At 42.1% G+C, this 12,657-nt stretch overlaps 1 protein-coding gene across 3 annotated transcripts in view; it reads left to right on the plus strand.

The window, feature by feature from the left end:
• LOC132114433 (ras-specific guanine nucleotide-releasing factor RalGPS1-like) overlaps positions 1 to 12,657 on the plus strand; it is a 96,081-nt gene that overhangs the window by 22,424 nt on the left and 61,000 nt on the right. For all 3 annotated transcript variants that reach the window (XM_059522549.1, XM_059522551.1, XM_059522550.1), the window contains one exon: positions 10,497 to 10,623. In XM_059522549.1, the coding sequence (XP_059378532.1) occupies positions 10,497 to 10,623 (127 nt within the window). The remainder of the gene's footprint in view (positions 1 to 10,496; positions 10,624 to 12,657) is intronic.

The raw sequence follows: 12,657 nt of genomic DNA on the forward strand, positions 1-12,657 counted from the left end.
AGTAGAAAACGAGTTCACCAAGATATGTAAAAAAGCACGCCAAAAGAGAATTAATTTGTCACATTCTGAATTAAAGAGTTTGAATGAACTAGAAAAGAGATTAGATATTCTTATTCGCCCTGCTGATAAAGGGGGTTTGATTGTTGTAATGAGTGCTGATAAATATAACTTTAGTATAATGTCCCAACTTAATGACAAAGATTGCTATACTCCATTAACTCGCAATCCCCTAAAACATCATAAAGTGGAGATTGATCAGCTATTGGAGAAGGCACTACATAGGGGTTGGATTACTGAAAAAGAAAAAGATTTTTTAACTGTAAAACATCCGGTATGCCCCGTGTTTTATGGACTTCCCAAAATACATAAATCCCTTATTGATCCACCACTCAGGCCCATTGTGTCTAGTATTGGCTGTCTAACTGAACCGTTGTCACAGTACCTCGACTTCATTTTGAAAAAATATGTATGTGAATTACCATCTTTTCTAGGGGATACATCTGACATATTGAGACTTCTGGATTCGTTTGAATGTGATCATGATTTCATGTTGGTAACTTGTGACGTGCAAAGCTTGTATACATGCATTCCTCATGAAGCAGGGACTGAGGCGCTACTACACTTCTTTGAAAGACGGGCCACGGATATAGCTCCTCCCAACAAATTCTTACTGACATTGTCGGAAGTCATTTTAACAATGAACTATTTCCAATATGCGGGCCATTATTATCTACAAAAGCGTGGGGTCAGTATGGGGAGTTGCTTTGCACCGTCGTATGCATGCCTAGTAATGGGTTTTTGGGAAGCTAAATTCATTGGTAATCCTGTTAACAACTTATTTCTTCCTAAAACCCCTTTGTGGAAGAGATACATTGATGATGTTTTCTTTATCTGGACAGGGACCTTGTTTGAATTGGAGAATTTCATGGCCTATATTAACTCTACCACATCCTTTCTGAGATTCACAGTAGAACACTCTACAGACAATATTAACTTTTTTTTTATTTGACTATTTACAAAAATTCCCAAGGAGGTTTAGGAACATCGATCTATCGTAAACCTCTTAGCAGAAATACTATCCTCAGAGCAGATAGCCATCATCCTAAACAAAACTTATTAAAAATATTCCTATTGGCCAATTTTTATGGCTTAGAAGAAATTGTAGTAACGATGCCGAGTTTGAGCGCGGAGCAGTAGAAATGATAGAACGCTTTCGTAAAAGGGGCTATACTGAAAGCGACATCTCCGCAGCTTATGAACGAGCTAGATCGACGCAACGATCACATCTCTTGATTAAAACCAAACTAGTCTCTAGACAAAGACCTTGCTTCTCCACAGAGTTCTCTCATATTGGCGGAGAAATAAAGCATGTGATTAAGAAACATTGCCGCGCATTACTTTTAAGCGTCCGCGCTCAATGAGAGATAGGTTGGTTCACACGACCATGAGCCCTTCACTAAAATCTATGTGGTTGCCGGCTCCTCCTTTGGGTTTTTATAGATGTGGACATTGTACCCATTGCTCTAACTCAAATGATACTAAGCAATTTTTCCATCCTCAGTCAGGTAAAAAATGCAAGATTAACTCTTTTATTAATTGTAATACAACCCACGTGATTTATATGTTGAAATGTCCATGTGGTCTAGTGTATGTAGGTCAGACTAAATGCCCCCTTAAATTACGCATTGCAGAACATAAAGCAGCAATTCGGAACCGTAATATGGACTATGCAATTGTGAGACATTATGTACAAGCTAATCATGACTCTAATGCGTCCTTAAAATTTTGGGGGATTGAAAGAATTCTACCCTCCCAATGAGGCGGCGATATAAGTCCCTACTACAAAGAGAGGCGTTCTGGATTTTCACTCTCAACACAGTGGAACCTAATGGTCTGAATGAGGAACTGGGCCTCTCATGTTTTTTATAATTCACACTGGTTTACACCTGAGTGCCTAATTATGATTAATTAATTGATGTACCACACCCATCCAGGCTTGTGGCCAATGATTTGAACTGCAATGCTATAAAATCTGTATGTTGCCATTCATTGTTTGACTCTGAACAAGACGCATGAGCTTCGAAACGTTAGTCGTTTTTTATTAATAAATTATTAAAAACGTTGTGTGCTCCGGTTCTGTTTCCTTGGTCCTAGCTAGACCTTGGGTTTCCTCTCTTGAACATTGTGTCCTGTTCTGTGAGCACCAACCAGGCTGAAGGGCAAGTGACTCCCTTCTATATCTATTTATAAATATTTGCATCACCCCAGATTGAGGTCCAAACCCTCTTGGCCTCTTTTCATGAGGAAAAAGAAGAAGGGCTAAACTCTAGATGCTGTACAGACAACATACAACCAACCCTTAGTGAGCACAACCGAATAGGCAGAGTGCGTCAAGATACTTGTAGAAAATGATATGCATTTTTATCAACATTTAATAAATAAGGGATTATAATTCAAATGTGAATTGTTTCATGATGGTAGTGAGTTCAGACTTAATGGGGGCCTTAATGATTTGGGATGCAAGAGTTGACATTCCATGCTGAGCCACAGCACTTTTGCAAATTGAGAAAAGATGGAAAAGAGGGAGCATGTTGTTTATAAGGAATTGCAACAGGACCATTTGTCCAATACCACAAGCCCAATTCTCTTGCCATACATTTAGCTTTGCCACAATGACATTTTGTGTTATGTATCATATCATATTAAATGATGTACTTAATTTACATTTAACAAAAAAGTTTATTCAATTTATTAGTGTAATTCATTGATTCTGTTTACATCACAACAGCCAATTTAGCCCTACAGTACAAACAATTTGGCAATTTTCTAGATTATTACTTTTATTTTGGGGTTTATGATAAAGCTTGAGGAGTAAAAACTAAACACAGAAACTGACTTGCGGCTTGTGCAGTGAGGCGTTGTAAAATGCCAAACACCTTTAAAAGGCCACAGAATCAGTGTTCTTTGCATCTCAAAATGCATCAAGTCTCATCAGAAAGACTGATATGTAACATTGGCATGACAACTTCTGATTCATCACAGCCCTGTTTTAAGAGGTTTCTTCTCGTTCCAGAGCCCTCCAGCTTGAATTTGAGAAAATGTGCACATTGAACTATGGCCCGGTTTTAATTATAAAATTGGAGCATTTCATTTGTTGACCTGTTCATAATGAAAAGGTACTTGCGTATAGTTGCTGACAGTATTGAGTGACTATAATGACTGTTTTCAGTCTTGCTGTGCAAATGGTTTATGTTTTACTTCTCATGGCACAGACTGGATCGAGTAATTCTTTTATGTTATTTGTTTCATCCAATTTCTGAACCGCTTGACTTCAACGCCTTGTTTCCACTTATTTGAATATTAACTGCTGATTTCCCAGTGTGCATGCAATTAATTAGGAGTAATATGGCACTCACTGGTACACATTTTGGAACAGATTATATATGAAGATGTAGATGTTATATGACTTTATCACCTAATGACTATATTCAGAAATTACTGGTCTTTTATGCTTTATAAATGGATGCTGTCAGTCATTAAGTAAAAATTGACCAGTATTGCAATATGTATATGATGGGCTCCATAAGTCTGAGATCACTTTAACAAAAATAAAAAAATATATATATATTTTTTATAAATAATAAATAAAACTCAAAATATGCTCTTTTGATCATTTTATTCATGCTTCTAGTTAACAATCTGGACTTGGATTTTTTTTTTTTTTTTTTTTTTCTTTTTCACAGCCTCTACAGTAGACACTAAATGATTTTAAATAATATTGTATTTAGGAAGATTTGAAATCTTTTAGTTGAGTTGAGATTAGTTTAGTTTAAAGGAATTGTTCCCCCCAAAAGTGAAAACTCTTTTGTCATTTACTCTCTTTAAGGGTGTTTTGAAAACCACTTTTTCCATTACTTCTAAACATTGGTGTCATTGGTATAATCACAATGTTTTTCCATTGAACAAATAATTCAAAATAGAAGCATGTTCCATTCAACTCTCAGACTTTGAAACCCCACTGTATATATACACACAGTGTGGGAGTATGAAGATTTGACAAACGTTAGAAGGAAAGATGGAGAAAGGAAGTATTAAATGAGCATGTTCACAGAAAGAAGGAAAGATGTTAAGCTTCTGGCAAAGAGATGCGAGATGGAGAAGCTTGGATTTGTTGACAGTCAGACAGATGATCTCCTGATTCCAAAGTCTATTCTGTCAGTGTCACAGACAGGGTCCAAAATGAATACTTACCAACTATCAAATACAAGTAAAACTTGGTTGGCCAGTCATTTCATAAGGAATTTGTTCTTCTACTTCCATTTTCCAATAACTGATCCCATTTTCTGCTCTTGTTCCCATCTAAGTTAAATAAAAAAGACAAATGACAAATCCAGCTCTTAACACTGCAACAATGGCTAAGAAGCTCATCCCCATTAAATTCAGTCTTAACAGGAAAGTTATTCTGATTGTGTCCCTGAGCTCAGTGGCGCTCCGTCTTTACAGCTGCTGATGTATGGATGCTTTAACTGCTATCTGGAGTGGCTACAGAGCTTAGGGCTCACCTCCAAAAACTGTGCTGTAATCAAAGTCATTCATGTGTTACTGCCAAATAAAATAAAGATGTTAGTGGTTGAAGAAATCCACTCACTTTTATCGCCCTCAGAGGGATTGTTTAGCTCTGTGTATGTGTCTATGAGAATGAATAATGCCACTGTGGCAGCCGCTCAATCCCTGCACTCAAGGAAAGAGGCCGGCTGCTGCTGTGGTCGTGGTGATGGGTGATGGGTGATGGAGGCTTGATAAAGGAGATGAGAAAAAGCTTTTGTTTTGGCATTTGGTTGCTCTAAATCAGGCAGAAAATGACTAGTCTTGTTGCTGAGATGGCGCACACATGCACATGGAAATCACATTCACTGAAATATACTGGTGCCGTTATAACCGTGTTCATCATTTGTAATAGCTTTGTAAAAAAAAAAAAAACGTAAAATATCATAAGCAGTCTCCCTTAGCTTATAGTACTCCTTCAAATCTTTGTCATAATATTATCATTTCCACACCAGGCTCCATGATTGATGGTGTCGCGATCAAACTTTCCTGAAATGGTTTATCTCAGCATCGCAGTACCACTTTCTTTGTTGAATAAAAGGAGAGGAAAAAATCACTTTCTTGTTTCCAAAGAAGAAAAATCCAAGCGTTTCATTTAATTGTTCAGGTTGATTTTAACATCTAAATGATGAATAAGAACTAGCTTCCTGTCAAGTCAGCTTTCCACTCCATAACTATTGTCTGAGTATGAATCTGATCAGACTCATTGGAAATTGGCTGGTAAATGAGTAATATAGTCTAATTATAACATTCTTTTAGTGTCTTGCATACGCATGACGTTTGAATGTGGCATTCAATATCTCACACTTTCCAAACACCAACTGCTTTATATAGATATAGAATTTTTTTAAATTGTTTTGTTTTCCTTGTATTGTTATTGTTAGGAATAGTTCACCAAATATTACAATTGTTTTTGAATGTACCACCTTTTTTGCTTCTACCCACATTTGATTTAGGTATTTTACACCTGAGAAAGATACATAAGCTGATCCTTATTTACCTACCATTATGTGTTTTATTTTATTTAGTTTTTGTTGTTGTTGTTATTTTATCGGAGGACATATTTCACTCAGAAATAAAAACACAGTTCCTCACCCTAATTTCTGATTTTATTGTTTTTTTTTTTTTGGCAATAGTTCACAAAATCTCCTTCCTGACCAAAACGTGAACTGACTGTATAGCAGTATGTGTATCTGTCTAACATTAGAAGAGCATGTTGAAGTACTTTTGTCACAGTGTCTGGGTTGTGTTCCCTGGGTTTCCACTAGGTGTCCTCAGTTCCCACAGTGTTTATCATTTATCACTTCCTGTCTCCTTATTTGGTCACCTTCCTCCTTGTTTAGTTAATTGATTGTTCCCCACCTATCTCCTGTTTCCCCATCATCCTTTTGTGTATTTATACCTGGTCTGTCTGAGTCTTAGTCACGGAGTCCTTGTTTAATGTTGAGGTTATTTCATGTCCGTCAGCTTGCCTTGCCTTGCCCTCGTGTCTTGTATATTTGGATATTCTGGTTTTGACCCTGCCTGGACTGTTTACCCCTTTGGATTACCCTTTAAATAAATATCATACCCGCACTTGGTTCTATCTCCGTGCCTCATTGGATCCCTGCCGTGACAGAAGGACTCCGTCACACTAGGAACCAGCGGTATGTCATTTTTCCATTCCCCAGCCAAGATGGCGGAGCGGCGAACCAAGTACCTTCGGTTGATCGCCCTCCGCCAAGAGGGCAATGAAGTGGGTGCCCTGGCTCAGGTGTTCTGGTCCCTGGCCGAGGGCATGGGCTACAACGATGCGGCCCTCAAGGACTATTTCAATGGCGGGCTGGATGATCCAGTGTCTCATTAGGAGATGGCGCAGTTAGAGACACTGGAATCCTGGGAATTCGTGCGCTACCTGCAGCATCGGCTTCGGTGGGATGCCCCAGCCACTTTGGTCTCTTCCGGCGGGGTGGTCGTCAGCCCAGCACCACTGCCCAGGATGGCAACCAGCCAAGCGCCACAACCCAAGATGGCCACCAGTCCAGCGCCAATGCCCAAATTGGCCACTTTTCCAGCGCCACAGCCCAAGATGGCCGCCAGCCCAGCGCCAATGCCCAAATTGGCCACCGGTTCAGCGCCACAGCCCAAATTGGCCACCGGTCCAGCACCACAGCACAAGGTGGCCGCTAACCCAGCGCCAATGCCCAAATTGGCCACCGTTCCAGCACCACAGCCCAAGATGGCCGCCAGCCCAGCGCCAATGCCCAAATTGGCCACCGGTTCAGCTCCACAACCCAAGATGGCCGTCAGCCTAGCGCCACAGCACCAGATGGCCGTCAGCCTAGCGCCACAGCACAAGATGGCCGTCAGTCCAGCGCCACAGCACAAGATGGCCGTCAGTCCAGCGCCACAGCACAAGATGGCCGCTAACCCAGCGCCAATGCCCAGATTGGCCACCGGTCCAGCGCCACAGTACAGGATGGCCGCCAGCCCAGCGCCAATGCCCAAATTGGCCACCGGTTCAGCGCCACAGTACAAGATGGCTGCCAGCCCAGCACCACAGTACAAGAGGGCCGCCTGTCCAGAGTCATGGCCCAAGATGGCTGCTTGCCCAGCGCCGTTGCACAGGATGAGAGTCTCAGTTGACCCTTCGGAGTCGAGTCAGGTTCCAGTTGACCCTCCGGAGTCGAGTCAGGTTCCAGTTGACCCTCCGGAGTCGAGTCAGGTGCCAGTTGACCCTCCGGAGTCGAGTCAGGTGCCAGTTGACCCTCCGGAGTCGAGTCAAGTGCCAGTTGACCCTCCGGAGTCGAGTCAGGTGCCAATTGACCCTCCGGAATCGAGTCAGGTGCCAGTGAACTCTCCAGAGTCGAGTCAGGTGCCAGTGAACTCTCCAGAGTCGAGTCAGGTGCCAGTGAACTCTCCAGAGTCAGGGCTAGTCACCGCTGATCCTCCAGAGTCAGGGCTAGTCACCGCTGATCCTCCAGAATCAGGGCTAGTCACCGCTGATCCTCCAGAGTCAGGGCTAGTCACCGCTGATCCTCCAGAGTCAGGGCTAGTCACCGCTGATCCTCCAGAGTCAGGGCTAGTCACCGCTGATCCTCCAGAGTCAGGGCTAGTCACCGCTGATCCTCCAGAGTCAGGGCTAGTCACCGCTGATCCTCCAGAGTCAGGGCTAGTCACCGCTGATCCTCCTGAGTCAGGGCTAGTCACCACGGATCCTCCAGAGACTAGGCTGGTCACCGTTGACCTTTCAGAGTCAAGTCAAGTCACCGGTGATCTTCAAGGACTGAGTCAAGTCACCGGTGGTCTTCAAGGACTGAGTCAAGTCACCGGTGGTCTTCAAGGACTGAGTCAAGTCACCGGTGGTCTTCAAGGACTGAGTCGAGTCAGGTGCCAGTGAACTCTCCAGAGTCAGGGCTAGTCACCGCTGATCCTCCAGAGTCAGGGCTAGTCACCGCTGATCCTCCAGAGTCAGGGCTAGTCACCGCTGATCCTCCAGAGTCAGGGCTAGTCACCGCTGATCCTCCAGAGTCAGGGCTAGTCACCGCTGATCCTCCAGAGTCAGGGCTAGTCACCGCTGATCCTCCAGAGTCAGGGCTAGTCACCGCTGATCCTCCTGAGTCAGGGCTAGTCACCGCGGATCCTCCAGAGACTAGGCTGGTCACCGTTGACCTTTCAGAGTCAAGTCAAGTCACCGGTGATCTTCAAGGACTGAGTCAAGTCACCGGTGGTCTTCAAGGACTGAGTCAAGTCACCGGTGGTCTTCAAGGACTGAGTCAAGTCACCGGTGGTCTTCAAGGACTGAGTCAAGTCACCTCTGATCTTCATGAACAAAGGCAAGTCACCTCTGATCTTCATGAACAAAGGCAAGTCACCATTGATCTTCATGAGCAAATGCAAGTCACCAATGATCTTCATGAGCAGTGTCAGGCCAGCACCAATCTTCTGGAGTCCAGTAAGGACACCAGGGGATTTCCAGAGTTTCGTTGTCCCATTGATCCAGCCGCACGGAGGTCTGCTCCGCCTTGGGGGGCTCTGGTCCTGACCACATGGCTGTGGTGGTCTTCTGCTCCGCCCTGGGGGCCTTCCGCCCTGACCACACGGTTGTGGGGGTCTTCCGCTCCGCCCTGGAGGACTCTGGCTTCGTCCACAAGGACGTGGTGGTCTTCTGCTCCGCCCTGGGGGGCTTCCGTCCTGACCACAGGGTTGTGGTGGTCTTCTGCTCCGCCCTGGGAGGCTTCCGCCCTGACCCCACGGTTGTGGTGGTCTTCTGTCTTCTGTTTTTGTGTTCACTCCTGTCCCTGTTCCTCTCTGTGAGCCTGGCCCTCCGTCCCTCCCCCTGAACCTCCTCCGGTCCTCCTCCCTCCTGGTCTCTCTGTTTTGTGTCTACACTTCTGGTATCTGTTCCCCATGATTTTTTTTTCTGGCCCTCCGTCCCTCCCCCTGAGCCTCCACCTGTCCGCCTCCCTCCTGGTCTCTGTTTTGTGTCTGTCGTGGAGCGTCTGGGAGCCGCTCCGTAGAGGGGGGGTACTGTCACAGTGTCTGGGTTGTGTTCCCTGGGTTTCCACTAGGTGTCCTCAGTTCCCACAGTGTTTATCATTTATCACTTCCTGTCTCCTTATTTGGTCACCTTCCTCCTTGTTTAGTTAATTGATTGTTCCCCACCTGTCTCCTGTTTCCCCATCATCCTTTTGTGTATTTATACCTGGTCTGTCTGAGCCTTAGTCACGGAGTCCTTGTTTAATGTTGAGGTTATTTCATGTCCGTCATCTTGCCTTGCCTTGCCCTCGTGTCTTGTATATTTGGATATTCTGGTTTTGACCCTGCCTGGACTGTTTACCCCTTTGGATTACCCTTTAAATAAATATCATACCCGCACTTGGTTCTATCTCCGTGCCTCATTGGATCCCTGCCGTGACAACTTTGTGGAAATGCATTTCCTGATGTGATAAAGTCATATGGGATGGAATTCTTCAGTTAATTATCTTTTTGTTAATCCTAATAGGGATTTTGCACATGGTCATCCCCAGATTCAATAGCACATGTGCTGTAAAAAAGCATTGGGTGAAATTATGCTACTCATTAAAGGCATTTTAGAAACTGAGCCTGTGTATTATGATACGTTTTCTATAATAAGAAATGTACCTAGAATTCTGGGAACTTATCCCTTAATACAATACAATTTAATTGTGTCGTAATTTTCATATTTAACATATTTGCAGACAATTTTATTTAGAGCAGAAGTCTTAGTTGGGCTCCCCTCTAACAAAATGTACAAAACGGCGCTTCCTCAAGTCCCCCCTTCTAAATTATGTATCCAGTTGGGAGTAACTCTGTTTATTTTCTAGAGGCAGTATATAAACTTAATTTGTTATTCTAAGTATACGGAATTAACAGAGAGAGAGCTGAGATGAAAAATATTTTCTATTATTATTATATTATGATAAATTCACCAATTAAAACCAAGAATATTATTATATGACATTTAAAATGTATTCAAAGACAAAACTGTAACAGTTTTCCAAATGTAATTTTAAAATGTAAATTTTAATATAGTTTTTATATATTAATATTATATTATTTTAGTTTTTACTGGAATTTATTGCCTTTTTTAACATATTTGAATAATTAAGAGATGTAACTAAGAAAAATATTTTATGATGATGATGAGGAGAATTTTTCAGTTATCTTTAAACAAACTTTAAACTGAAAATATTCATAATACTAATAATAATAAAAAATGTTGTCTTTAAATATACTTGTATATATTAATATTTTCTACTTGTTGCTATCCTGATATGTACTCACATTGAATACCTCTGATATAGATGTTTTAGATTTAGACATCCATTAGCTGTTTCTGATTTGCTGAATGAACTGTTCATTTCTTATGTGATCTCTGTTCCGAACAGCTGATCAGTCGAAAGGACAAGGCCACATTTGAGAAGCTTGACTTCCTGACGTCAAAGGAAGAGAATTACAACCACATGAGAGAGTACATCAGATCCCTCAAAATGGCCCCCTGCATCCCCTACCTAGGTGAGTGTCCGTAAAATATCACATGTTGTGTTAATGGCATTGTGACCAATATCAGACATCATCCAGACAGAAATGGCTTGAGAGGTTTACTGGCTTTGTGAATTGTTTTTAATTCAGGTTTGTTATTAATAAGGCAGAGACTAAAGCTGAATATGTTTCCTTTGAACAGAAGAATAATTTGGGTCTAGGAGAGGAATGGGTCATGGCCCATTGGGCTTAGTCAGGCTTGTGATATTGACTCCTTCAATTACTTCAGTATAATGGCTTTTACTTTTTTCTTGATAGGGTTCATCAAGAAAAAAGCTGGCTGTGAACACCTCATTATATTTTTTGGTCTTGTTTCAATTGCACTCTCTACAGTGTCCAGCAGAGAGCGTTTCAGTATACCGCTCTGGTTCAGAAATGATTGAGAAATGTGCCATACCCTGTTTAAGGTGTCAACACAGGAACGAAAATTGCATTTGTCAAACCATTTCAAGGGTTTTTAGGTTCCTGCTTGTATTCTGTCACCATGCAATGCAAGAACTGAAAAGCTCTTTGACATTCTCTCTAGCCACTTCATTGGCTTTAGACGAAATGTAGAGATGGAAAATACAATGAAACCGCATTGTATCACTTATTTCCAAATTGGTAGCCCCTTTACTCTCTCATGAATAGACGTCTGTCGGAGACTCTCACTGGATGTTGCAGAAGCCCAGTGAGCGATTAGTTACACACACATCAATCTCCTCTAAAGTCACTGACAGCACTTGAAATGGATGCCTCCCTCAGGATTGTCGCTCTCGTGGGGAACAGGATCTAGATCCTTCACTCAATTACCCTCTTCTGTCTTAGTCATCAGCTGTGAGGTCCGTATTACTAATGCAGCTGTCAGCCGAGAGCCCAACCTGATCAGAAAGAGATCTGGAGGCTTTACCTTTAGAAGGCTTTTTGAATGTTTGACTGTCTTTTTTTTTTACAAGATGCACTTTATAAGACGTGAATGTTTGATTTTGAACAGCATAACAGACCCTTCAGTATGTCATTGCCCCATGTTTGAGTCCCAAGCTCATGGTCACAGTTTTCCAGGTGCTCTTGTGTCATTGTGGTATGTGAATAACTGAAAGGCCAGTCAGGAATAACTTCAGATGGCAGTAAGTCAAATTGTCTCTTGGGCTTGTAGCTTGTGGGCTCATTCCTTTCTAGAGGTCTGAAATGTACAAACAGACAGTCACAGTCATTTCTAAGAAGGTAAACATGCGGATAGAGCTGACGCTTGCCGTCTCGCTTCTCTCAGCTGCACACATCTTTCTCATTAACCAAATTTCCTTTACATAATCCACACGGTGTATCTGCTTCCACTTGGGCAGTGTGTCAGTAAACTGTACCACACTCAACACAGGGCTCTCTCAGACGTCACACAGCAGAAACCACTGTACCTGGTTTAGTTGTAGGGGAACTTATTCCCCTTTCTGAGCAGCAGGCTGTTGAAACCACAGGGATGGAAAGACTCCCTGACGTGGCTGAGGTTGTGCAAGCTGTCACTTCAGATCTGTCGGTTTCCACTGCACTTCTCCAGTGGCCCATTCCATTTCCCAGTGCGAAAAAGAAAAAAGGAAATGAAAGGGTTTGGGGGTTTTGTCAAACAATTGTAATTCTTTTTGATGTATTTAGTACAACTTGTATTATTGGTTTTACTGCAGAAAATGATTGATACATTTAGTTCGCACAAAAAGAGCCCCTGAAAAGGTGTATCCTGTATTACACTTGGAATAGAAGATAATGGGGAAAACTGCACAGCATCACATGTTGTAAAATCATGATTTTTATTTTTTTATTTTTTTTATTAATCAAATCAAATTAATCATTTAATCATGACATTGTTTTGAAAGTATAAAGCCAATACCTTACCAGTTTCACTAGCAATAGAAATGTGCAGTTTAAAAAAAACATTAGCCTTAATGAAGCTTGTGAACTACTTAAGAAGCTATAAGCTAAAACCAGCCTATTTATTTATTTAAATCAAATTGTTCAAATTTTGAATTCCTGGTTTTA

This window comes from Carassius carassius, chromosome 34 (genome assembly GCF_963082965.1).
Source record: "Carassius carassius chromosome 34, fCarCar2.1, whole genome shotgun sequence".
Classification (NCBI taxonomy): Eukaryota; Metazoa; Chordata; class Actinopteri; order Cypriniformes; family Cyprinidae; genus Carassius; species Carassius carassius.